We start from the raw sequence: 25,898 nt of genomic DNA, 5'->3' as shown, positions 1-25,898 counted from the left end.
TGCACACCTCCAGAGGAAGAGGCAGAGTACTGCTGGATGGCTCCTCTGGTCCGGACCCTACCCCTCCCTCTGTGAGATCTATAGGAGAGAGCAGAGGTGGGTTGATGCTGGAATTTCCCTCGAAAGGAGGAGGAGGAACCACGACCAAATCCTCAAAATCTCCTAAAAAATCTGGAGAAAGCAGAAGAGGCTTGCAAGCCCAAAGACTTGGCAGTGGCCCTACTCTCCTTGAACCTCTCTAGAGCTGAATCAGCCTTGGAGCCGAAAAGCTTATCGCCATCGAAAGGAAGGTCCAAGAGGGTCGATTGTACATCCGAAGAAAATCCAGAGCTATGAAGCCAGGCTTGCCTCCTTGTAGCCACAGCAGTACCCATAGCCCTGGCAACAGAGTCAGTCGTATCTAACCCAGATTGAATAACTTGTGTTGCCGCTGCTTGAGCATCAGAAACCAGGCTCATTAAATCGACTTTATCTCGTCCATCAGGGCGTAAAATGTATCTCCCTAAAATACATATAGCAATGGTGGATTTCAAAGCCACGCTACATGACGAGAAAGCCTTCTTCGCCGATATGTCCATTTTCTTAGAGTCTCTATCTGAGGGCACAGCTGGAAAGGATCCTGGAGCAGACCGGGCTGAGCAAGAAGCCTGAAACACTAGGCTTTCAGGAGTTGGGTGCCTGGAGAGGAAGCCTGGGTCAGCAGGTGCAACTCGATATCTTAGAGCCACAGATCTATTCACCGCCGAAGAGGACACCGGCTTCTTCCAGATTTCCATGATGGGATCCAACAGAGCCTCATTAAAAGGCAGAAGTGGCTCTGCAATTGTTGACGCAGGGTGCAACACTTCTGTTAAGATGTTTGGCTTAGGCTCAGACGCCGGCAAAGGGAGGTCCAAAAAGTCAGCCGCCTTTCTGATGACCGAATGAAATGTTGCCGCCTCCTCAGTGTACTCCCCAGGTGACGACAAGTCCCATTCTGGAGAGGTGTCCAGACCACTAGCCGTGTCCAAGCCATGGAGATCTTCACGAGAGTCCTCAATCTCCCCTTCCTCCAATGTCTGCCTCTGATATTCTTGTTCTTCAAGGAGGCGAAGAGCAAGCCTCCTCGAATGCAGTCTCTCCTCTATCCTCGGCGTCGACATGGCGTCAGCAGATGTCGAAGCATGACGCCGCTCCTCGGATCCATCAGACGCCGGATCTAAAGGCGCCATGGATTTCTTTGGCGCCGAACGAGGAGTAGGACGGACAGAAGACTGTTCCGGGGCCGGTGCAGGTCTACTCGGTGTCGCTGGCTGAGACGCTGACGCCACAGGCGCCGACACCGGCGCCGAGCCCACATTTCCCAAGGGAAGAAAGGGCATAAAGGGTGCCGGTCATAGCGGAGCCGGAGCACCCATATTGAAGGCCAAAGGGCCTGAAAGACCAGCTGGTCCACCACCTGTTGAAAGATGGAGAACATCGAATTCAAGAATGCAGAACTATCGGCTCCAGGGGCCGGGAAAGCAGGGTACTGAGGTGCCTGGGTTGGAGGCGACATCGACGCCGGTCCCGAAGTCTGCAAAGTCGGAGAAAACTCTTGACGCCGTGGAGGATTAACAGGCGACATCGGCGAAGTCGGAGATGCCAACGGCGTCTGCGGTTGCGGAGAGACTGTGGGACTAACTTCCCAAGTCTTCCGACGTCGAGTTGAAGGTGACCTCGATCGCGACCTCTCCCTACTCGACCAGCGTAGAGCTTAGACGACGGCGGGAGTCCCGATGACGCCGATGCGACTTCGGTGAAGACGACTTGCGGTGATGTCTTTTCTCCTTTTTCTTTGACTTCGCCCAAAAAAGCTTGGCCTCACGTTCTTTTAAGGCCTTTGGATTCATACGTTGACAAGAGTCACACGTCAACGTCGTGGTCGGAACTAAGACACCACAAACAGTCAGAATGTGGGTCCGTAACCAACATTTTGCCACTGCACTCGTTGCAGGGCTTGAATCCTGACTTTCTTTGCGACATTGTAATGTCTCAAAGCAAAAACAGCAAAAAAATAACTAACTACGCCGAGTAGTAACAGTAGCTCCCTCGAAAAACAACCGTCGTTCGAATGGCACGGAAAAAAGGGAACGGACATCGGCGAGGACCTCTTATTGCCTGTATGACATCAGACGGCGTCGCGTGGGCAATTGTGACGTCCTCGTCGACGTGCAGAAGCTAGGAAGAAGATTTCCATTGAATGCTGGTGCAATGGGAGTATTCAATAGGTGAGGAATCCACAGGTAGTTGTATCCATCAGAACACTAGTGTTTATACCTCTTGCTGCTGTGTCTGATGAGTCCAATGCACAGCAAACAGAATTGTTACAAAATTAACAGACCTTCACTAACAACCTCATGTCCCCTTTTCCTGTGCTCCTCTGGGAGGCACTGGTGATGCTGCTCCATTTTGTCCCAGTGACCATGATCGTATCTAGCAAGCAGCCCTTGTGTATTGGAGATCCACCAATGGTTTGCTGCCCAAGAAGCAACATGGTAGCCAGAAGCATTAATGAGCTGGTTTTCCTTGTTAGGAGGTCCAGCATCATGAACAGCTTGTCAGTTGGCTCTTTCCCTGGCATTAGATACCACCAAAGAATCTGATCCAGTTTTTATTAAAAGTCAAATATTTGCAGACAGGGAAGCCTTATATTTTTTTCCACACACTGAGTGATTATACTTGCCCTAGCAGGATCCTTAAAGATATCTTCCACATGCCTCAAGCATGGGCAGATAATGTGGCTCTGTGAGATGTTGAGTGTCTCAAACAGAAAGTCATCTTCGATTGGTTCTTTGTGAAGGGGCGCCTGATTGTATGTGGCTGCCCTACCAATACGTTACTGAACGAAGTAGTATCTTCTGATGGGGATGGTCTGGATGGATGGACATCCGGGTCAGTGTCGACATCTGGGTCAACATCGTATTGAGACAAAGGGTCTGTGCCTGTGTGAAAAGGCCTATTATCATCCCTTGTGGCTTGAGTGTCCTTGGTTTGAGGCATAGATGTGTCAAGAGCCTCTTCAAAAATAAGTTGTCGTTTAGATGGTGTAGTGATGACAGCTTTGACCAAGACTCACCCCATTTGGGGCTGAATATGAAGCTGAGACTGCTTAGCAAGGAGTTGTTGCTTCACTTTATGGAGGATGGGCTTGAGGGAAATTGTCAACTCTGAGGCTGTGTTATTTTCAGTCCTTTCGGCTCCAAGGTGCTTTTGACTTTCTGTGCTGTGCTAAACAGCAGTGCAGAGTAGAATGCAGGAGATTTTTGTGCCTAGGCTGTGTGTTCAGCTCAGTATTGAAGTGGAAGGCTTAATTTTCCTTTTCAGAGCCGAGCTTGATGGCAGAGTGCCCGAATAAGATTAGCAGTGCCTGCCATGGCCCGAAGGCAGTGGCGGCCCAATAGTCTTCACTCTTGTGCTGGAGGATTTTAGTCAGAACCGTGGGACTTACTTGTGGTTGGTTGAGCAGGAGGAATCTGTTGCATGTTGATGACTGTCGACTTCGAATCCTCGATTCATATGGCCTCTTCCTCAGCAGCCTGTTGGGGGTCGGATATGGTATCTTGGAGTCCGACAATATCTGGTGTCTCCTCATTTCGTGCCTCTGCATTTCTCAACGATGGTCTCTCTGATCGGAAAGACTGGCAGGCCTCGCAGTCCTCTTTATGAACTGGCGACAGGCAGAGGTTGCAGACCTGGTGCTGGTCAGTCCACAGGAACTTTGTGTGGCACTTCGGACAGAAACAGAAGGGAGTCTGTTCCATTAGAGTTTCATTCTTGTGACGATGGAATCGAGAACAATAGCGGCCCAAAGGGCCTCTGTCAAAACGTGTCGATCCGACGGAGTTTCTCTGATCCCAGAACACAGAAAAAGGAAAATACGCATTAGATGAACTGGGAAGATTTCCTGAATAGAAGAGGCCTAAAAACATCTCAAACCATAGCATGGTGAAAACCAAACCAGATCAGACGGCGAAAAAAAAAAAAAAAAAAAAAACTCTAATAATGGAGTTAATGCCCATGCGCACTGCCAGCAAGAGAAGAAGTCACTATACCTCGTGACTCGAAAGACTTTTCAAAGAAAAACAACTTGCAACCTTCCAGAGCCAACACTAGATGCCAAGAGTTTGCAGAGGATGTGGGTCTAGTCACACACGCCATCAAACATTTATTTACTGATTAATAGTTGGGTGCATAGGCTTTCAGTCAGCTATGATAAAGTGTCTGTCAGATTTCACAAGGAACTGTACATACATGGACAAAAACGCGCAGGCTCCCTTTCTCGGTTTTGAAAGTCCTAAAAAACATTAGTTATTTCACAAAATATTATGTTTTCTTTCATTTAGAACTCCTACCAATCTACATTTCTCTCCTTTTTCACTGCCCCTTAAGGCCTCTCTCATGCACCCTGATAGTTGCATAATGTATTTTAACATTATAAGCCAGTGTGATTGTTGGAAAATTTTGAACCTCGCACAACCCCTGCATAATATACACAACTATCAATGCTGCACACCTTAGTGTTCAGCAGTGAAGTTTTTTGCAGATCCTTTCAACAAACTGCAGTTCTGATAAAAGCCACTAGAAACCAGTGCGAGCACAAGCCTCAAGACTTGCTCTCTGCACTCAAGAAAAATATTTTTAATGCCAGAAGAAATAAGTTACTTACATTTAACTGTAGTTCTCCAGTATTGGAAGCTTTCATAGATTCACATGCTTGAATACTTCCCCGCCGTCGAGATGGGAGTCCCCGGTGGAATATACAACCTAGGCCTGAAAATGTACACATACAATACACAGCCTAGGCCTCAACAAAATAACCTACCACAGTCATTTTGTAAAAAAGACCCAAACTCAAATTTGAACCAATCAGATTGCCTCACCCCTTAGAACCTCCTGTGAGGAGCTGCCTTCCCTCCGATTTTCCGAGCAGGAGTGTTGTAATAATGAAGAACACTGAGACAAGAGCGAAGGCGAGCTCCCCCGGGGAGGCAGGTGGGTCGCATGTGAATCTATGAAAGCTTCCAATACTGGAGAACTACAGTTACAGGTAAGTAACTTATTTCTTACTCCAGTACTAGAACTTTCACAGATTCACATGCCTGAATAAGACTAGCAAGCAGTAACCAACACACTTTCTGTATTGACCAACACTGTTCATCTCATCATAAGAAATTGTTCGCATTAAAACAGGTAAATGCAAAGCAATAAAAGTTAACCCTCTGAAACAAATGAATATGTATAAGGGGTACGTTAAAATTGAACAGAAAATGTGATATATCAGAGGCGGATGGTGAGAAAACAAACAGCTCACCGTATCAGAACAAATGCCTAAGGACTGCTTGACCCACCACTGCATCTCAGAGGGCCTCAGCATCCAGACAGTAATCCTTCGTGAAGGTGTGCATCATTCTCCATGTCGCTGCTCGACAGATGTCCGGCAGTGACACTCCAGAGAAGAGTGCACAGGATGTAGAGACTGCCCTGGTAGAATACGCACGTACTCTGGCGTCCAGGGGTTGAACAGCTCTTTGATGCCAAAAGGCTATTGGCTTGAGATCCAACTGGAAATAGTCTGTTTAGTAACAGGATGCCCTCTTCTGGGCACACTAAATTCAACAAATAGTTGATTTGATTTCCGGATCGAGGAAATTCACTGCAGATAAGGCATCATTTGACATCAAGGGAATGCAGTGACCTTTCTGCGCCAGTCTGAGGCTGTGGAAACAAAGTCTTTAGCACCACTGGCTCATTAATATGGAAGTCTGACGGCACTTTGGGGATAAATGTAGGGTTTGTCCGTAGGATGACTATCAGCAAATCTCATGAAGGGTTCCTGGATGGTAAATGCTTGGATCTCGCTTACTCGACGAGCAGATATTAAAAGCTAAGAGGAGCGCTACCTTCCAGGTGAGATACTTAATGTCTGACTTATGAATGGGCTCGAATGGCTCCTTCATTAGTTGACCCAGGACTGTATTTAGCTGCCAAGCTGGAGGCAGTGCTCTGACTGGAGGAAACGATCGGAACAGACCTATCATGAATTGCTTGACAAGCCTATGAGACCAGAGGGATGGTCCTTTAGAAAGCAGTCTATAACTGGAAATAGCAACCAGGTGAACTTTGATAGATGCATGCGCGAGACTAGAGCGTGCCAGATGAAGAAGATAAGGTAAAACCTGCTCTGGAGCAGATGTAAGCGGGTGAATGCCATTAGGAACACACCATAAACAAAACTGTTTCCATTTTAATCTGTACATTTTACCAGTGCTATCAGCACGTGCTTTAGCTAAAATAGTTTTGCAGTCATTAGGAATATTCAAATGGCCGAACTCATGAGCCATGCACATCATCTGAGAGACTTGGGATCCGGATGCCTCACTTGGTCCTGGCTGATGGTTAGTAGCTCCGGTATGGGTGCTAACCTGATGGGACAGCAACAGAAGTTCTGTGTACCACGGTTGACGTGGTCAGGCTGGAGCAATTAGGATTATCTGGCAAGGTTCCGATTTGATCTTGCTGATGACCCGTGGAAGTAGAGGTATCTGAGGAAAAGCGTATGCATAAATCCCTGACCATGCTATCGAAAGGGCATTTCCCTTGGTCATGCCAGCTTGCATAAAACCGACATCTCGCGTTCCGAGACGTCGCAAACAGGTCCAGATTTGGTTTTCCCCCACCCGAGGAATATCGTGTCCATCGTCCTCAGATTCAGCTCCCACTCGTGTGAAGATGTGCAGAGTCTGCTGTGGTGTTGTTCACTCCCAGAAGATGTGCTGCTCGTATGTGCACTGAATGTTGAATGCACCAGGTCCAAATGGTTTGAGCTTCTCTGGAGAGCAGATGAGACAGAGTCCCTCCTTCTTTGTTGATGTAGTGCATGGTGGTCATATTGTCCGTTCGGACGAGGACCGATGAGCCTCGGATTCTTGGCAGAAAAGCCTGCAATGCCAGGTACACCACTCGGAGCTCGAGGACGTTGATGTAAAGAGTAGCATGAGAGGGAGGGCCACCTGCCACTCACTTGAAGATCTTGAAGAACTTGAAGACATGCACCCCATCCCTCCATCGAAGCATCCTTTGTTATCGTGAACGGAGGGACCTGAGCCAAGAATCCTAAAGCCCTGTAGATGTTTGTCAGTGTTGACCACCAATTGAGGGAGTTGACTATCCTTGCTGTTATCTGTATGATGTCCCCGAAGGAACCTTGCGTCTGTTTCCACTGTGTCAAGCTCTTCTTGTAGAGGGCGCATCCGAAGGTAACAGTGGGGAACTAGATTGATACAGGAGGACATCATGCTCAGTAATGATTTGAACTTTCAAACTGAAAGAAACTTTATTTTCTGAATTGTATCTTATAGGGGAACAAGTTTGATTTGTCGTTCCTCCGCTGGGAAGGCCTTTGCTTGAGTCATGTCCAGTATAGCTCCCAGGAAAACTATTCTTCTGGTAGGCTGAAGATGGGACTTGTCTTGATTGAGAGTGAGACCTAGTTGTTGGAATAGGCGCAACATGGTCTTGAGAGTGGCGTAGAGAATAGATGTCGGAAGCCTTCAGTAACCAGTTGTCCAGATATGGGAATATCTGGTGTTTGAAGCGCCTCAGATATGCTGCAACAGGGGCTAAGCATTTTGTGAAAATCTGAGGAGCGGATTTGAGTCCGAAAGGTAGCACTTTGAATTGAAAGTGCCGGCCGGCTACCATGAATCTTAAGAATTGCCTGTGTTTCGGGTGAATGGGTATGTGGAAGTAGGCATCCTGCAGATCTAGGGAAGCCATGAAATCCCCTCTGTTGAGAAGTTGCAAAATATCCTTCAATGTCAGCATGTGAAAGGATTGCTTCTTTAGATATTTGTTGAGCTCCCTCAGATCCAGGATGGGTTTCCACAAACAAGATTTCTTCCTGATGAGGAAGAAGCGAGAATAGAAACCGCTTCCTTTTTTAAAATAAGGTACTACCTCTATCGCTCCTTTGGATAACATGACATCTATTTCCAGAAGGAGAAGATGCAGATGTTGACGTGCCTGGGAAGGCAGAGTCTCGGGGGGCATGCAAGTGAACTCTAGCAGATGACCATAAGTTATTAAGTCCAGAACCCACTTGTCGTTTGTGATCCGACGCCAACGTTTCAGGTGATATGTCAAAGAAGGAGAGGTAGCCGGCCCCTGGAGGCTGTCACTGCCTGCGGGAAGTGTCCTTAGATTGTCTCCCCGACTTATCTCTAGGAGGAGGTCTGTTTTATGCCGCCTCCAGAGGTAGTGTCTGATGGTATTGGGAAAAAGTTGGGTACCTCAATGATTGGTAACCACCTAGAAAGGAAGAGTGGCCTCTGCCCCTGGCTCCTCGAAAGGGTGTGCACTTATACTGCAGTGATCCTAAAGACCTGGCAGTATCTGTGTCTGCATTGATTGAAGAGCATAGTCCACATGTTTACCAAAAAGGTCTTGCTCGTCATAAGGGAGGTCAAGAATCTTTGTTTGGACATCCGGTCTAAAATTTGTGGCTTTAAGCCACCCTTGGTGCCTTAAGACAGCTGAACCAGCCAGTAGTCGAAACCCCATAGCGGCAATGTCCAAAGCAGTCAACCTGCCTGTCATATCTGCCCATATCGGCCATTGGACCACAATGGCAGACATGGAAGAAAATCTCTTTCCAATGTTGTCCAGGCACCTACCATCCTTGTCTGGAGGTTCAGATATGGGTGCGGAAGGGTTTCTAGAGCGACGCTGGGCAGCCTGCAAAACCACTGAATCTGGTTCTGGATGACCCACCAGGCAAGCAGGGGTGTCCTCTGTCGCTTTATATTTCTTGTCCAGCTGTGGCAAAACCATTGGCACCGTCGCTGGGTTCTGCCTAATCTTTAATCCCTGTTTCTATACATGATCTATAATAGGGATTGCTCTGACTACTTTCCTATGCGTCTGTTTAAAGTCATAAGAAGCAATCCTGCTGTGTGGATGGCATTTGGAGCTCAAAACACGCAGCCACTTTCTCCAATAGATTATGAAAAGATCCAATATCCTCTGGAGGGGATTCAACTGCAGTTGGCTCCGGAGAAGGGGGTGCCAGGAGTACATAATCATCCCATTCATCCTGCTCCAAGAGAACTTCTCATTCAGCCGCTTCGTTTGTCAAGGCTTGGACTTGTGGACTCTGGAGCTTGAGGAGAAATTTGCAGCACAGCAGTAACAATTGGTAGAGGTACCGGAGTACATGGCGCAGTAACCACTGGTGTAGGATCTTTTGCCGAATGAGGATGGAAGCGCACCCTATAATGCGCCAGCATGGCCTGTAGGTCAGAAACAAGACCAGAAGTCAAGCACACTATTCCTTGCTGTTGGTGCTGTGGGACTAGATAATAATAATGCTGATCAGAGCACTCCTGACATTTAACATGCAACTGGGATGGACTCCTGGCCACTCCAAACAATGCTTCCTGATCCGATTCATCATCATCGACGCCATCTAAAAAACGAGATGGCAGAAGTCTTGACACCTTGCTTGGTGATGTGACAGACGGTGTCAAATGAGTCTTGGAAAGCCTCTTGAGAGGCGTATGCGCCGCAGATTGATATAATGGCAATGTTGATGGTCTCTGCCGCTTTGCTGGAAACATTTTGATTGTAGATGAGAAAAAACCTGTTGTCGTAGACAATATCGTCATCACTGGAAAAAGTCAACGGTGTGGTCGACGATGCCAGTACCGCTGACGCGAGCATCATCGACGAGGGAATCGAAGGCACCATCAACGGGAGCGTCGTCGTGAGATCAATCGTCAACGGGAGTGTTGTCGACTAGAAGAGCGTTTGCCAAATGGGGTGTCCCGTCTACGAGGATGATAGAGTCATCGACAAGGATTCTGCTGCCATCGACATTGAATGAGTAACTACAACCGGCGTCACTGATGAGTCATCGACAAGAGTACCGTCAACTATGGCACCGTCGCTGAACTTGGTTTCTTAAACTTGTGGAGAACCTTAGGAAGTGGAGTAGCCGGTTCAAAAACAGTCTTTTTTGATGATTTTTTGAAGCATTCTGTGCCTGTTTTCTTCCTCTGCGGAGAGGTATGACTTTTAGACGATGTCCCGCTGATTTTTGTGCCATTTTCTTTGGTGGCTCTTGAATAGCCGAGCCCTCTTGCTTTCTTTTAACAGGTGTTTTAGGAGAAGAAATAGAGGAGGAGCACTACCTCCTCTCTAAAGCCATAACAGCAGACTACCCTCTGTCTTTCAAAGTCTTTGTAGAGAATTTTCTACATATTTTACAGACCTTTGTTTTATGGCTGGGATATAAGCAGTAAATGCATTCATCATATATCCACATATCTTTTCTTCAAGAAAGAGGCACAGGATCTAAAAAGGCCTTTCCTTGGTGTCTCCGACATGGCAGCCTGTTCGAAGCACCAGAGAAGAATAGAAATGTCCCAAAACTGAAGTAGTAGATCTTCTGAGAGAAAATATTGAGCAGAGCTCCAAGGAGGCTCCTCAGCACAATGTGCGGTGGGAAATCTGAGGGAAGGCAGCTCCTCACAGGAGGTTCTAAGGGGTGAGGCAATCTGATTGGTTCAAATTTGAGTCTGGGTCTATTTTACAAAATGACTGTGATAGGTTATTCTATTGAGGTCTAGGCCATGTATTGTATATGTAAATTTTCAGGCCTAGGTTGTATATTTCACCGGGGACTCCCATCTCGACGACAGGGAAGTATTCAAGCATGTGACTCTTTGAAAGTTCCAATACTGGAGTAATGTTCATTACATTTCAGAAGTAATTGAAATTCTATACAAATCAAAGGCTAGTGTATTTCCAGTCAACCAGTAAACAAAAGATGCTGATCGGAAGCAAAGTTTTATTAGTTCCAAACCACCTTTAGCAGTCTAGGTAACAGAGCTTAGATTTTATGCATCTGGCTAAGAAAACTCAGTAATGAAAACTGCACCTGCAAAAAGATTTTGGGTTTTCTAAGAATGTGCTTTATGGCTGTGGAATATATTTGTGTTTTATGAAAGCATTGCATGGAACATACCAAACGTCTAAAATGGCAAGTATGACAATGCAGTTTAAGGCTGACTCGTTTAGCGTTTCCTTGTATATTTTATATCTGCATCACCGTGCAAACTTATTTGCATCTTCGGTCATAGTTCACACACTTTCAGTCGCAACCTCCAATGGTAGCTTGCACAAAATGTATTCATTTAATCTCAAAAATGTGTTTTATAACATTCTGTCAAGCAGCGGTAATTTATCAGAAGTGGGAAAGTTTATTGAATTCAGTGCCCACCTTCGAAATGTATGGTGATCTACATACAAGTCACAAATTTGAGTCCTGGCATAAATTGAGAAGAAAACAAGTTACTTACCTGTAACTACAGTTATCCAGTATTGGTATCTTTCATAAATTCACATGCTTGAATCATCCCCGAAGTGGGAGCCCCACGGTACATAAAATAGCAATAATTAATAAATATTTTTTTTTTGCCATAGGCTATAATGGAGCCAGAAATTCCTCGTATAGCCTATCCATGTCCTTTTGTGAAAGGACCCCATCCTGCCTGCTGTCCAATCAGGCACCAGCACCCTCTAGAACCTTCTCCAGAGAAGCTCCCTTCCTCAGATTTTCCAGCACGAGAGTGAAAAATTATAACCTGAGAGGAAATGCGAGCATCAAAGGAGAGGAGGGTGGGTCGCATGTGAATTTATGAAAGATACCAATACTGGATAACTGTAGTTACAGGTAAGTAACTTGTTTTCTTATCCAGTATTGGATCTTTCATAAATTCACATGCTTGAATCTGAATAGACAGCAGTATGGTTGATAAACATTGAATCCAGCGTGGATGGAGGGTGCGAGCATGAAGGCCCTCTGTCTCCAATATAAATAATAATAATAATAAACTCATACATTTCTGTTGTGAGCTTCGAAGGAAGACAGATACTTTTAAGTACATGTACATAAATACTGAAATTCCGGCTGTAAATGCCGATATAAATATATGTATAAATATATATCTATCTATAAATACATACATACACATTACATATTCATATGGAAGCATAATAGAAAACATGGTTATTTGCATTTCAAACCATTTGTCTATAACTAAGGAAAGGTCTCACCTTAATGAAAGAGATGGCGTAGAATAGCTTGTCCTACTAGAGAGCCTGTTCTTTGTGATGACTCCAAACAATAGTGCTGCGTAAAGGAGTGCGTAGTTTTCCATGTCGCAGCCTGGCATATTTTATCAAGGGCAATAACTTGAAACAAAGCAGCCGATGTGGAGACTGCTCTTGTGGAGTGGGCTCTCGGGCACCTAGTCAACGGTTTTCCTGCCTTGGTGTGACAAAACTGGATTGTCGAAGAAATCCATCGGGCTATAGTGGCCTTGGTTACTCCTGTTCCCTGTCGTCCCAGAGAATAAGATACTAGGAGTTGGTCGGATTTTCTGATGTGCTTGGTACTTTGAAGATAAAATTTTAGGCATCGTTTGATGTCCAAAGAGTGGAGAGTTTTCTCTGCGATCGTAGTAGGGTTTGGAAAAAAGGTTAGTAGAATAACGGGTTCATTGAGGTGGATCGAAGATGGAACCTTGGGAATGTATTTGGGATTGGTTCGGAGCATAACAAAGTCTTCAGAGAAAACTAAAAAGGGTTCTTTAGTAGTGAACGCCTGTATATCACTGACTCTTCTGGTAGAGGTGAGAGCGAGCAAGGTTGACACTTTCCAGGTGATGTACTTGAGCTCCGCCCTATGAATGGGTTCAAAAGGAGCTTTCCGGAGGAAAAGTGCGGAACAGCCCTTTCATAAACTGATGACTCTGGATGAGCCGATCGATGGTATGTTAGCCGATCGCCTATAAGAGGCTATAGCTGCTAGGTGAATCTTGACTGATGCATGGGAAAGACCAGCTTTGGAGAGAGAGAGCAGGTAAGAAAGAATTTGCTCAGGGTTAATCTGAAATGGGGGAAAGTTATTCTGAGAGCACCAAACACTGAATCTCTTCCACTTGAGTTTGTATGTCTTGTTCGTGCTCTCTGCTCGTGCCTTAGATAATATACCGTATTTATCGGCGTATAACACGCACCGGCGTATAACACGCACCTCATTTTAAGAGGACATTTCAGAAAAAAAAACCTTAACATTATATCGGCGTATAACACGCACACATCATTTGCCCCCTATTTTCAGGGAGAAAAAGTGCGTGTTATACGCCGATAAATACGGTAAGTCTACATTCTTGATCAATGTTCATATTGTGGAACTCTCTGTACTCAGGAGACAAGCATGCAAGTGTAGCGAAGTTGGGTCGGGATGTAAGATGAGACCCCGATTCTTCGTTAGAAGATTGTGGTTGCAAGGCAGGCGGACTGGATTGGCTACTGACCGGAGTAGGAGCTCCGTGTACCAGAACTGCCTGGGCCACTTGGGGGCTATGAGAGTGATCCGGCAGCATTCGGTCTTCATTTTCCTGAGGAGCCTGGGAATCAGTGGAATGGGGGGAAAAGCGTATGCAAAGATCCCGAACCATCTCATCAAAAGAGCATTTCCCCACGACCCCGGGAGTGGGTATCGACTGGCGTAAAACTGGCATTTGGCGTTCAGATTGGGGGCGAACAAGTCTAGGATCAGCCGACCCCGTCGTTGGAAGATGTCCGAGTATGGTCTGGTTGAGTTCCCACTCGTGACAGTTGTCGTCCGTCCTGCTGAGAGAGTCCGCTAGAGCATTGTTGACCCCAGCCAGGTGCTCCGCCCTGAGGCAGACGTTGTTCAGTGTGAGCCAGTTCCAAAGAGACTGAGCTTCTCTTGAGAGGGAGAGGGATCTTGTTCCTCCCTGCTTGTTGATGTAAAACATGCTTGTTGTGTTGTCTGTTCTGACTAACACTGATGATCCTGCGATGCGTGGCAGAAAAGCTTTGAGCGTGAGATGAATCGCCTTCAGCTCGAACAGGTTTATGTGCATCTCTTTTTGGAGCTTGGACCATCTGCCTTGAATGCGCATGTCCTGTAAGTGGCCTCCCCATCCTTCCAAGGAGGCGTCCGTGTTGAGGACAAAGTCTGTTATTGGTGCTAAAAAAGTAAGCCCGTGGGAGAGGTGGTTGATGTGAGACCACCATTCTAACGCCTGCCGAATCTTTGGTGTGATAATTATTAAGTCGTCGAAGGATCCTTGCAATTGGGTCCATTGAAGTTGCAGTTCTTCTTGCAGCGGCCTCATTTTGAGTCTTGCTAGCCGTACTAGGACTATGGCTGAGGAAAACATGCCCAGGAGCGATTTGAATAGTCGTACTGAAACAAACGTTTTTGCGGAGATTGTGACAGCCAACTGGGTCAGCTTCTGCTGCCTTGCTAGGGTAAGATATGCCTTGTTTTGGATAGTGTCTAATTCTGCTCCCAGGAAAACTCTCCTGCATGCGGGAAGCACGACTGACTTCTGTAGGTTCACTGTTAGACCCAAACCGTTGAATAGTTTTAGGCAGGCGTTTGTCGCTTTGGAAGCTAGTAGAGATGATGGAGCTTTTATGAGCCAGTCCAGGTATGGGAACACCTGGAAACCCTTGCTTCTGAGGAAAGCTGTGACCGGGGCAAGGCATTTCGTGAAGATTCTTGGAGCTGATCTGAGGCCAAATGGTAGGACTCTGAACTGATAATGGGCACCGGCTACTGTAAAACGGAGATATTTGCGATGTCTTTGGTGTATTGGTATGTGGAAGTGGGCGTCCTGGAGATCTAGAGTGGTCATAAAATCTCCAGGATTCAGGAGGTGCAAGATATCTGACAGTGTGATCATCAGGAAAGATTGTTTTCCGAAGGAACTTGTTGAGTTTCCTGAGGTCTAGTATAGGACGCCACTCTCCTGACTTCTTCCTTATGAGGAAAAACCGGGAATAGAATCCGAGACCCCGTTGTTGCACAGGAACTGCCTCTATAGCTCCTTTGGCAAGAAGGCTGAATACTTCCGCTTGAAGCAGACAAAGATGGAGAGATCTGCCTGATGTTGGTGGGTGAAGCGGTGGCTTGTGTGTAAATTCCAGGGTATGACCTCTTGTCACTATATCCAGCACCCATCTGTCTGATGTTATTTTCCTCCACTCTTGGATGAAGTTGGAAATATTTGCTCCTATTTGCGGATGTCGTGGGCATTGGGGAAGCATAGCCGGTGCCTGTAGAAGATCATTGTTTTCTGGGTTGATCTCTGGATTGCGAACCCTGCCTACGTTTACCTCCTTGTCTGGTATAGGAAGCAGTCGATGATTGCCTGTACTGTTGGTGGTATGAAGGCCTGTACTGGGATTGCTGGTATTGCCTGTGAAAGGAACCTCGAAATGAGGTGAAACCTCTTCCTCTAGCCCCTCGAAAGGGCTGTTTCCGATACTGCAGGGTACCCAGGGACTTGGCGGTGTCCGTGTCAGTCTTGATGGCTTGAAGTGCGTCATCTACATGTTTGCCAAATAGAGATTTGCCATCGTAAGGCATGTCTAGGATTCGGGACTGCACTTCTGGTCTAAAAGATGTTGCCTTGAGCCAACCTTGCGGTCGTAAGACCGCAGCACCCGCTAGTTGGCGAAAACCAGTAGAGGCTATGTCAAGAGCGCAGTCGATAATTTCTTCCGACGTACGCTCACCTTCCTGTAGGGTCTTTCGTGCCTCTGCTTGTTTATTTTCAGGGATGAGGTCCAGGAAAGGCTGCATGTCGGACCACATTTGGCGGTCATATCGACCTAGAATCGCTAAAGAATTTGCTGCCCTGACAGTGATTGCAGACATGGAGGAGAATCTTTTGCCTATATTGTCCAATCTTTGTCCTTCCTTGTCTGGAAGAGTAGAGATAGGCGTCAATGGGTTTTTGGAGCGCCTTTGAGCAGCCTGTGAGATCACTGAGTCAGGCTTTGGATGGCCAGTAAGGCATGCCGGAGAATCTTGGGTTGCCTTGTATTTCTTATCCAGTTTTTGCGGAACTGGAGGAACCATAGCCGGGTTTCGCATAATCTTTGTGCCTTCACTCCATATGAAATCAATAATCGGAATGTACCGTACCGACTTCCGTGATTGTTCCTTAAAATCATGTAGGAAACATTCCGACTGGGAGACAGATGTTGGAAGGTGAAAACGTACCGCGGCTCTCTCCATAAGATTATGGAAACCACCTATGTCCTCGGGCGGAGAATCAGAGGGGCGAGGAGGTGGTGGAGAAGGAGTGGGGGCCAAGTAATCATCCCATTCCTCGGTAGGAAGCTGTGGCGTAGACATTTCTCCTTCCTCTTGTTCCTCTTACCCTGAAGTGGAACCTTCGTCTCTGGGGGGGTGCAGCTAACACCGAGTGGGATGTCAATCTTGGATTAGCTGGAGGAGGAGGGACATTAACTGGTGTGACCGGAGAAACTGGCGCTGGTGGTTGATCTTCCGCTGCCAGTGGGAACCTTCTCCTATAATCCTGTAGCACAGATTGTAAATCCTGGATTAAGGAGGAAGGCATCTGTACAGAATCTCTGTGTTGAGGCTCTCGTGTTTCGTAATATTGTTCATGATGAGAGTAGTATGGTTGGTATTGTTCATACTCATCCTCGTCATCCTCATCCTCATCTTGGTACTTGACATGGAGCTGCGAGGGGCTATGTGCATCTCCGAATGGACCCTCGTCAGATTCCTCCCAGTCCAGAAGATGACTGAGTACTAAAGCCGACACCTTGTTTGGAGAGGTGTCTGTTGGATAAATGTCCGGTGCGGGTAAAGATCTGATCCGGACCATGGCTCGGAGATCTGGAGACCTGGAAGAGGCAGGAGTGGCCTCAATCGGTCTTGCTATTGATGGCGTGAAAGTTGATGGAGCCGTGGATGGTACAGATTTTCCCATCGACGATGGTCTCGTCGATGGTAGTGTCATCGATGGTAGTGTCTTCGTCGAGGATGACTTCTTTGACGGTGTCTCCGTCGATGGCGAAAACGCCGATGACAATGGCGTCGCTGACATATTCGACGGGGCAGTTGTCGACAGTGTTGTAAACGATGATATACACGTAGACGGAGTTTTCAGAGAGGGGATAGGATCCCTTACCGTCGATGTTAAGGTAGTCGACGCTGATGACGGTCTCGTCGACGATGTAGTGGAGACGGTAGTTGTTGGATCTGTCGTCGCCGTCACGGTCGTCGACGGTGTTGTCGATCAGATTTTTAGAGTCACTTTTCCAGAAGTGGAAGGCTCTGAGGAAGGAGATAGACGGTAGGACTCCTTCTTTTGAAAAGGAGAGGAAGGCTCAGAGGAGACTGAAGTCTGTAAGCCCTTCCCATGATGTGATTTCTGCCTCTTCCTGGATTTTTCTGTGTGGCCCAGGTCCTCAGATCTGGACCTTTTGTGTGTGGCCTCTCTGACCCACTCTCCTCACCTGAAGTACAGGATTTGGCCTGTAACCATGTCAGGAGCCTGCCCTCACGGTCTCTGAGGGTCTTTGTGGAGAAGGTGCGACATATTTTGCAGTCCTTAACCTGGTGTTGTGGGTAGAGACAATCCAAACAGTCTTTATGTGGGTCATCCACATGGAGCCTTTTCTTTCCACAGGTCTTGCAAGGGCGGAAAAGGCCTTTCCTAGAAGAATCCAACATATTTTCAACTCTTTTGAGAGAAAAAGTTCTTAAGTAGAAGAAAAACTGAGTAGAGCTCAGGGAGACTCCCTTCACACGACGTGCGGTAGAAAATCTGAGGAAGGGAGCTTCTCTGGAGAAGGTTCTAGAGGGTGCTGGTGCCTGATTGGACAGCAGGCAGGTTTGGGTCCTTTCACAAAAGGACATGGATAGGCTATGTGAGCAATTGCTGGCTCCATTATAGCCTATGGCAAACATTTTTTATTTATTAATTATTGTTATTTTATGTACCGTGGGACTCCCACTTTGACGACGGGGATGATTCAAGCATGTGAATTTATGAAAGATCCAATACTGGATAACTTTAAAGTCTTCGGTCACATAAAAAAAAACTGGTCTCCTGTGGCAATACGAGGACCAGGTAGGCATTAACCTTCACCAATTTACAAAGGAAGGTTGAGGAAAAATGTGCTAACTCAATTAGTCATACTCAAACATGTATTAACTTACAGTGCCAATCTCACAGGGTCAATTGTCACAAAGACTCAAACAAAAGCTTCCTTAGAAAATAAGAAGCATCCTGAAACAACGTATAGGCCTCTGAAAAATGCTACTTATATTATCAGCGATGGGTTGGTTCAGTGGTTCCCAAACTGTGTCACAGCACCCCAGTGCCCCTGGCTGCATGTGTCCAGCTCTAGGCTGAGTGCGCACGAACAGCAAACAGATGCATTCACTGCATAACCTGAGGGCACACAAATATTGGGAAAAGACAGAGTAGACATATACCTTTGCATTGCGCACACTATTCTCCATACCTTCATCCCAATTATTTTAAGGGATTAAAATAGGAGTACTATTGAGGCAGGAACTCCAACTCCGGCCCCCGCCCCGCATCTCCCCCGCTCCCTCCTCCCCCCACGGCCAAAAAAAGTGGCAAACTGGCAATTGATCAAGGGAACCACAGGATGAAAAAGTTTGGGAAATTACTGGTATTGGGGGAAAAGGAAATTTCTGAAGAAAAATGCCTGCTTAAGACAAGAGGAGAAAGCCCTGAAACAGTGTTTGAAGGTGTGGAAAGAAAAGAACTGACGTCAGTGCACTGGGTTAGCACCCCCGCTTGTCCCTATTCACAAGGTGAGGAATCTGCAGTTAGAAGTATCATAATTAATGAGAATTTCTCTTGGTAGAAATAAAGATATTGTTCTTTAACCGAAAAGTCATGTTCCCATCTCAAGCCAAGGTAAAGGCCAGAAAGGAAGCAGACTTCCAAGATGGAAGTTTGAAAAACTCTTTGAGCTGGCTTGAAAGGAGCCTTCATTCAAAATATTCAAGTGTCCTCCTCCAAGATTGAAGCAAGCCTTCCCATTGGTCAAGTTACAAGAAGCCCATTGATAAATTCTTTGATTACTCTGCAACAGACAAGGATAAAGCAGGAGGTCTTCTCAAATAACTTTAGATGGCAGTCAGATGTACCATGATGCAAGGACATTTGACACCTGTCTAGATGGAGACAGGCAGAAATGCATGTGAAAGTAGAAAGTGCAGGTAGGACAAGTAATGAAAATCTTTCACTTCAATAGGAATGCCCCGGAAGAGGACTCATAGAACTTATCTATAACCCTCCAGTAAGTCTAAATAATCAAACAGTCTTGAGGAGCCAAGCTGTCAGTATTGCGATTGTGGGCAATTATGAAGAACTCACCCACTGCCTTGAAAAAGATAACAGAAGTCCAGCATTTGTCATTTCCCACAGCTCTGAGGAACCATGTTTGGCCCAGGCCAACACCACCAGAGTCATTGTTTATGGCTCTGCAGTCACCTTCCACAAGGCTCTTGGCAGAGGAACAAGAGAAAAAGAAGAAAATATGCCCAACTAGCTGAAAATGCCTCATCAGTAGGCCCAACACATTTCAATATGCAAGTGAAGGAAGGACACTTGGCATTCTGATCCATTTCAAAAGGATTCCACCGATGTTCCTGCCACCTCCTCGAATACCAGCAAGAGCAGTCTATCACCCATTTCCCTATTTGTGACTGACTAGCCTGATCAAGGAATCTTCCCAGTCACTGTTGATCCTGGGTCCATGCACAACAGAGAAAGACATTGATTCTCAGAGCCTAGAGCCAAACACTGGAATACAGACAGTAGAATAGACGAAAATGAGTTACTTACCTGTAACTGCAGTTCTCCAATATCAGTAGGTTTCATAGATTCATATGCTGGAATCATTCCCAGTCATTGAAGTGGGAGTCCCGTGGTGCTATATTAAAGCCGATTGTATCATATTAGGCCTATACGGCAATGAACAGTCACTTTGATAGCTTATCTATGTACTTTTTTAAAACCGGACCAAACTTGAACTATGACCAATCGGGTGACAGCACCCTGTAGAATACTCCCAAGTGAGACTGCATCCCTCAGATTTTCAAGCACAAGTGGTATAAGGTCACTCTGGCTATAAGGGGAGCCTCTCACGAGAGAAGGTGTGGGTCGCACGTGAATCTATGAAAGATACCAATACTGGAGAACTGCTGTTGCAGGAAAGTAACTAATTTTCTTCTACTGTATTGGATTTTTCATAGATTCACATGCTTGAATCAGAGCTGCAGGGAGTTATGGTAAGTAGGGCTTGAAGCAATGTAAGTACGCTTTGAGGATGGTGACCAACAAACTAATACAAATATACATAAACTTGAGACATAGAATATATATGAAGATTTAAGTACACCAGATATGAGACAGCTATGCAGTATAAAACAAATGGATCTGTACTCCAAAACAAATACACTTTCACGAACAGATGCTCACCTTATTGGAACAGATGACGTCACACTACCTGTCCTACAGCTGCATCACTGCAGTGCACCGACTCCAGACAGTAGTACTGCGTGAATGTGTGGGTGCTCTGCCACGTCACTAAAGGTTGATCAGTTTTACATATTTGCTTCGTACGATGCAACATTGTTTGGCATTGAGAGTATGGAGAATTTTCAGCTTTTGTAAAAGAATTTTGAGGAAAAAGTACAAAGTACGATAGGCTCATTGATATGAAATTGAGATGGGACCTTGGGAATTAATCTTAGATTTGTTCTGAGAAGTACATAAACCTCAGTGAAATGTACAAAAGGTTCCAGCATTGTGAAAGCCTGTATTTCGCTGACTCTTCTACCAGGGTGAAAGCTAATAGTAAAAAATGCCTTCTATGTCAGGAACTTTAGGTCTGTTTTGTGAATGGGTTTGAATTATGGTTTTATAAGCTGAGAGAGAACTATATTGAGATGCCATTTTAGGAGGAGGAGCTCGGGACTTTAAGGAAAGCTCTGAATAACCCCTTCATGAACTGTTTGATTATCCTTGTGGAATAGAGGGAAGGAGTGTGATGAACATCTGTATTGTGAGATTGCTGCGAGGTGTACCTTGACAAATGCATGGACTAATCCTGATCTACTGAGTGATAGGAGATAAGGCAGAAACTGCTCAGGTGATACTTCCAAGGGGTGCAAGTTAGATTGTTGACACCATGCACAGAATCACTTCCATTTTAATCTGTATGTTTTGTTTCTGGATTCAGCTCTTGCTTTGGATAGGATATCCCAACAGTTCTGAGGAATGCCTAGGTCTTTGAATTCATTAAATTCAGGAGCCAGGTATACAAGTGGAGAGAGGCTGGTTCCGGATGCGTGATCAGGCCCTAGGTCATGCTCAGTGTTGGTGTTGCCGGGAGGTGAATGGGATTGCATTCCGAGAACAGGAGGAGCTCTGTAAACAAGTGCTGCCTGGGCCACCTGGGAGCAACCTTTTTCTCTTCTCACCTTCCTGATAACCTTCGGATGAAAGGGATTTTGGGGGGTAGCGTATGCATAAATCCCTGACCATCTGATAAAACTGAACTCCCCCCACGACCCTGGGATCACATACCAACTGGCGTAGAACTGGCAGATCGCGTTTGTGTGTTCGCAAAGATCCAGTGCTGGTTTGCTCCAGCATGAGAATATCTTGTATAGGTCTGTTTGATCTAGTTCTCTCTCATGGCAACTGTACTTTTCACTTCTGAGTGTCTGATAATGTTTTGTGAACTAAAGATACACGCTCGGCTCTCAGAGATATTTTGTGAGCCAATTCCACAGATCCTGGGCCTTTTGGGATAGCGTTAGTGATCGTGTAACCTCCTTGCTTGTTAAAGTAATGCATGTTGTTCGTATTGTCAGTACAAACCAGAACAGAAGAACCTGCTATTCTCGCAAGAAAAGCATGCAGAGTGAGAAAAATGGCTTTCATTTCTGGTTTGTGGATAGGCATGATTTTCTGTTGTGTCAACGACTTCCCCTGAATCTACAAGTCCTGCAGGTGGCCACTCCAACCTTGCAGAGAAGCATCTGTCGTTATGACTAACTCTTGGATCTGAAGTTAAAATATGAGGCCCTTTGAAAAATGAGAAGCTTGGGACCACCACGTTAAGGCATCCCTCATTTTTGGAGTGATAGTCACGATGTCAAACGATCCTTCTGTCTGGATCCACTGTTTTGGTATTTTTTCTTGCAATTGTCTCATTTTCAGTCGTGCAAGAGGCACTAGACATTGTGGAAGACATTATGCCCAGCAATGCGACAATCCGATGTTAAAAACAATGCGCACAGCCTGGCGCAGAGCACATCGCCTCTTAGGCATCAACCCACTTCTTCACTCTCTGGCTCTCCTTTGGGGAAATGAAGGCTTATTGGTCGGAGGGCATACCCTACACTGGAAGCGCTGGAGCACAGCTGGCATTGAAACATTGACAAGATCATTGAGAATGGTGATCTAAAATCGTTTGAGCGTCTACAAGAGAAATATGGCCTCCATCCCAACACGGCAGTATCTACAACTCAAGACCTGCCTGCACAGTAGTATGGGGGCCTCTCCATGGACCCTCCAGACCCCTCCTATCGTCTCCCATCTTAAATCCTGGGGCCACTTCAAAGACATGATATTGGGCCTATATGATGTTATTACACAGCATCTTTATTCACAGCCCCTCCTTGAAGCACTACGCCTAAAATGGTAAGTATGCCTCCAAACACAATACGAAGTTGAGAGTTGGACAGAGATACTGATGACCCTAGTTAGAGGAACCAGGGAAGCCCCACTGAAGTCCTGTCTTTTTAAATAATCCATGGCTGGTATTGGACCCCTATGAAACTCCAAAGAGTAGGCCTTCTACAGCATGCAGAGTGCTGGCAATGTCCGGAGACTCTGATCTGCGACATATCCTCTGTGACCGTCCAATCTGACCCCTCTGAGGGGAGCGGTGGGCGCTACTCTTGAAACCTCAATGCCATTACAGATGCCGCTCTCCCCTTTCTCTTATACTTATTCACGACATTGAGAATCTCCCTGGCCTATCCCAGCCACAACGCGGACTGCTACACACCGCTCTAGCAATGGCCAAGATGTGTGCTCCGTCACTGGAGATCCCCTACCTCCCCCATCCCGGAAGAATGGATGGTGGCAATGTTTCAGATTGCAGCCTTTGAACATCCCATATATAACATGCAGGATCAAGCCACCTTGTTTCAACAGACGTGGGCACCCTTTCTGACTGATGCCTCAGAGTTCACTACCTGCTCATCAGTTCACCTACACACCCCTCACTGTTATGAACACAAATCGCTCAGGACACCCCCCTCACCCTTCTTCTTCCCTCCCCCTTCACCCTCTCCCTTCCCTGGCCCAGCACGCCCACCAATTCTGCCCTAACCTCCAACCTCTTCCCTGCCCCCTCCCCCTGATCCACCCCCTCCATAAGCTGTGCTCCAAGTAGGGCGATGGGTGCCCTTCTCTCCCTCCTCCCTCACCTCAGTTCAGTATAGTTCCTCAGCTTCATTCAGCTCCCTCCCCTTCTTAACACCATCAGCCCTTCTTTATCGCACCTCACCCCTACTCTTCGCTCAATCTTCTTCTCCTTTTTCTACCTCCGGACCGTTCCTCTCTGCTTTAATGATGTCATTTCTATTACCTGCCACCTCCTCTATCACTATAACTTCTTTACCACTTCTATGACAACCTGCTTGGCCTCTCTCCTTCCTGTTGTACTCCCCTATATCAAACTACTCGACATTCCTCGGACCTACAGTATACTGCACCCAAATACTCCACCCTCTGCTGAGAAATATGATTCTCTATCACTGTTTTTTGTTTGCCTAGTGAATACACCATATACATCCTCAGCCCCATTAGGGTTTCCCCTGCAGCCCCCTCCATCAAGACCTATGAGTCCTATGTATGCATCATAATAGGTGACTGACTCTGAGTCGCTGCTTACTGCCCACTAATATATCCACTCCCCCCCCCCACCCCAGCCACGTCAGGACGATCATCAGACTATTCACCACCCCTACCTCAGTGGCTTAAGAGACATGACCAGACAAGCCAAACGACCCACTCAGAGTACGCCAGAGTCACCAGATCTCGAACATGCCTCTAGATTGTCAAAAGAGGAGGCACTCTCTGGAACGCTGCAGAAAAAGGCGTCGTTGGTATTCCAATCATCTATATAATTTAGCTGTGGTACATAGATCTGTACATCATATGCCATCCTGTTTTGAGTGCCTAGACACCTCCACCCCCTTCCCTTTCTGTTTTTTCTCCTCTTCCTTCCCTCCCCCCTCCCCCACCTACCACCTCAAACCTCCTATATCTCCCCAAGACCGAAATTATGCATACCTCTGGTTGAGCCATGAAATGGATGCAGGGGATCATAGTTTTCTTGCTCGTCTAAAAGAAAAACAAAAGTACAAACTCCATTAAGCCCATTGAGAAGAGCAGGAAACAAGACCACCTGCAACACTATTCTTAAATAATTCTGTAGAAAATATAATTTTGTTACCAGTCATTCATCCAGGACGGGGGTCTAACTGCTCAACCTTTAAGCTATACTGCTTTTTCACAAGATGCAAAAGGTCCTTCAATTAACAGCAGCAACCAAACCTTTGAGTTTAAACATTACAAACATTCTCAGATTGTCCATACATGTGCTCCAATGCTCAAGGCAGTTCCTGAAATCTCAGTTATTTAGGCTTATCAGTTTCATTTTGACAACCTCAGATTAATTGGCAGAGTAGATTGTGTCTCACTATACTACAATATTAGACAGTCAATGACAGCCTTAAAGAAATAACATCTGTTACATTCAGTTACATCAATTCAAGGAACACATCAATATATATTTTTATTCAGTTACATTTAAAATCACAAAAGCATACATCTGAGCCATAAAAATAATGTACCTGTAAAAATACATAAAAATTAAGCAGCATGATTAGTCCTCCTGTGAACACCTGAGGGTAATTACAGCTCTTAAAACATATACATCTGAGAGAATACACTCATCTGCCAACATCTGTAAAAACAGGACGGCAGAGCGAGCTTGTATACAGCCTCTATCTTTAAACAGTGGAACAATAAATGCTCTCCTAGGCACAGTGTAAACTTTACACAACATGATAAAATGCATCATGACCTGCGAAGAGCAATTGTCTCAGTCACAGGGGCCCAGGGATTTAAGATCATGGCAACCTCTAGGGTGAACTAAAGACTAATGCAATAAGTTAAGTCTAAATCTTATAAGATAAAATATGTCCCTGTTGTTTTTCACCAGTGCTGAATAAGGCTCCATGTACTCGGTGGTAGTTAGCAATACATACTTTTGAATGGAAAAACCTGCAAAACTCTAGTGTGCCCAAAGACTTGCCTGAGTCTGTGCCAGTCTTGATGGCGAGTAGGGCATCGTCAACATGCTTACCAGAAAGTGTCACCATTGTATGCCACGTCAAGTATTTTGGATTGAACCTCTGGCCTAAATGATGCTGCTTTGAGCCATCCTCATCTCCGCAAGACAGGAGTCCCTGCAAGCTTCCAGAATCTAGTGGAGACTATATCGATTACAAAGTTTATTATTTCAGAGGATGTGCGCTCCACTTCGTGTAATATTTTGCGTGCTTCCATTTTTCTGTCCGCAGGTATCGGGTCTAAAAGTACACCTATGTCCGACCACATTTGCCTGTCGTAGCGGCTTAAGATAGCTAGTGAATTTGCCCTCTCTGTCAGGTGGAGTGGTGATTGGGGTAGAAGGGTTCTTTGAACGCCTTTGTGCTGCTTGAGAAACAACAGAGTCAGCCTTGGGATGCTCTGTAAGGCAGGTAGAAAAACCCTCCGGGACCTTATATTTTTTTTTAATCTATGCGTAGTAACAGCGGCTACAATGGTTGCTGGAGTTCTCTTAAGTTTGAGGTTCTCTTCCCAGATGTGGTCTATTATAAAAAA

General features: G+C 45.9%; 1 protein-coding gene across 2 annotated transcripts in view; it reads right to left on the bottom strand.

The window, feature by feature from the left end:
- The window catches only part of LOC138259445 (putative Kunitz-type serine protease inhibitor), a 193,083-nt gene that overhangs the window by 21,356 nt on the left and 145,829 nt on the right, over nucleotides 1-25,898 (bottom strand). For both annotated transcript variants that reach the window (XM_069207194.1, XM_069207195.1), the window contains one exon: nucleotides 24,300-24,350. In XM_069207194.1, the coding sequence (XP_069063295.1) occupies nucleotides 24,300-24,350 (51 nt within the window). The remainder of the gene's footprint in view (nucleotides 1-24,299; nucleotides 24,351-25,898) is intronic.

The sequence above is a fragment of the Pleurodeles waltl genome, chromosome 9 (genome assembly GCF_031143425.1).
Source record: "Pleurodeles waltl isolate 20211129_DDA chromosome 9, aPleWal1.hap1.20221129, whole genome shotgun sequence".
Classification (NCBI taxonomy): domain Eukaryota; kingdom Metazoa; phylum Chordata; class Amphibia; order Caudata; family Salamandridae; genus Pleurodeles; species Pleurodeles waltl.
This window is presented reverse-complemented; position numbering and strand designations above follow the sequence as displayed.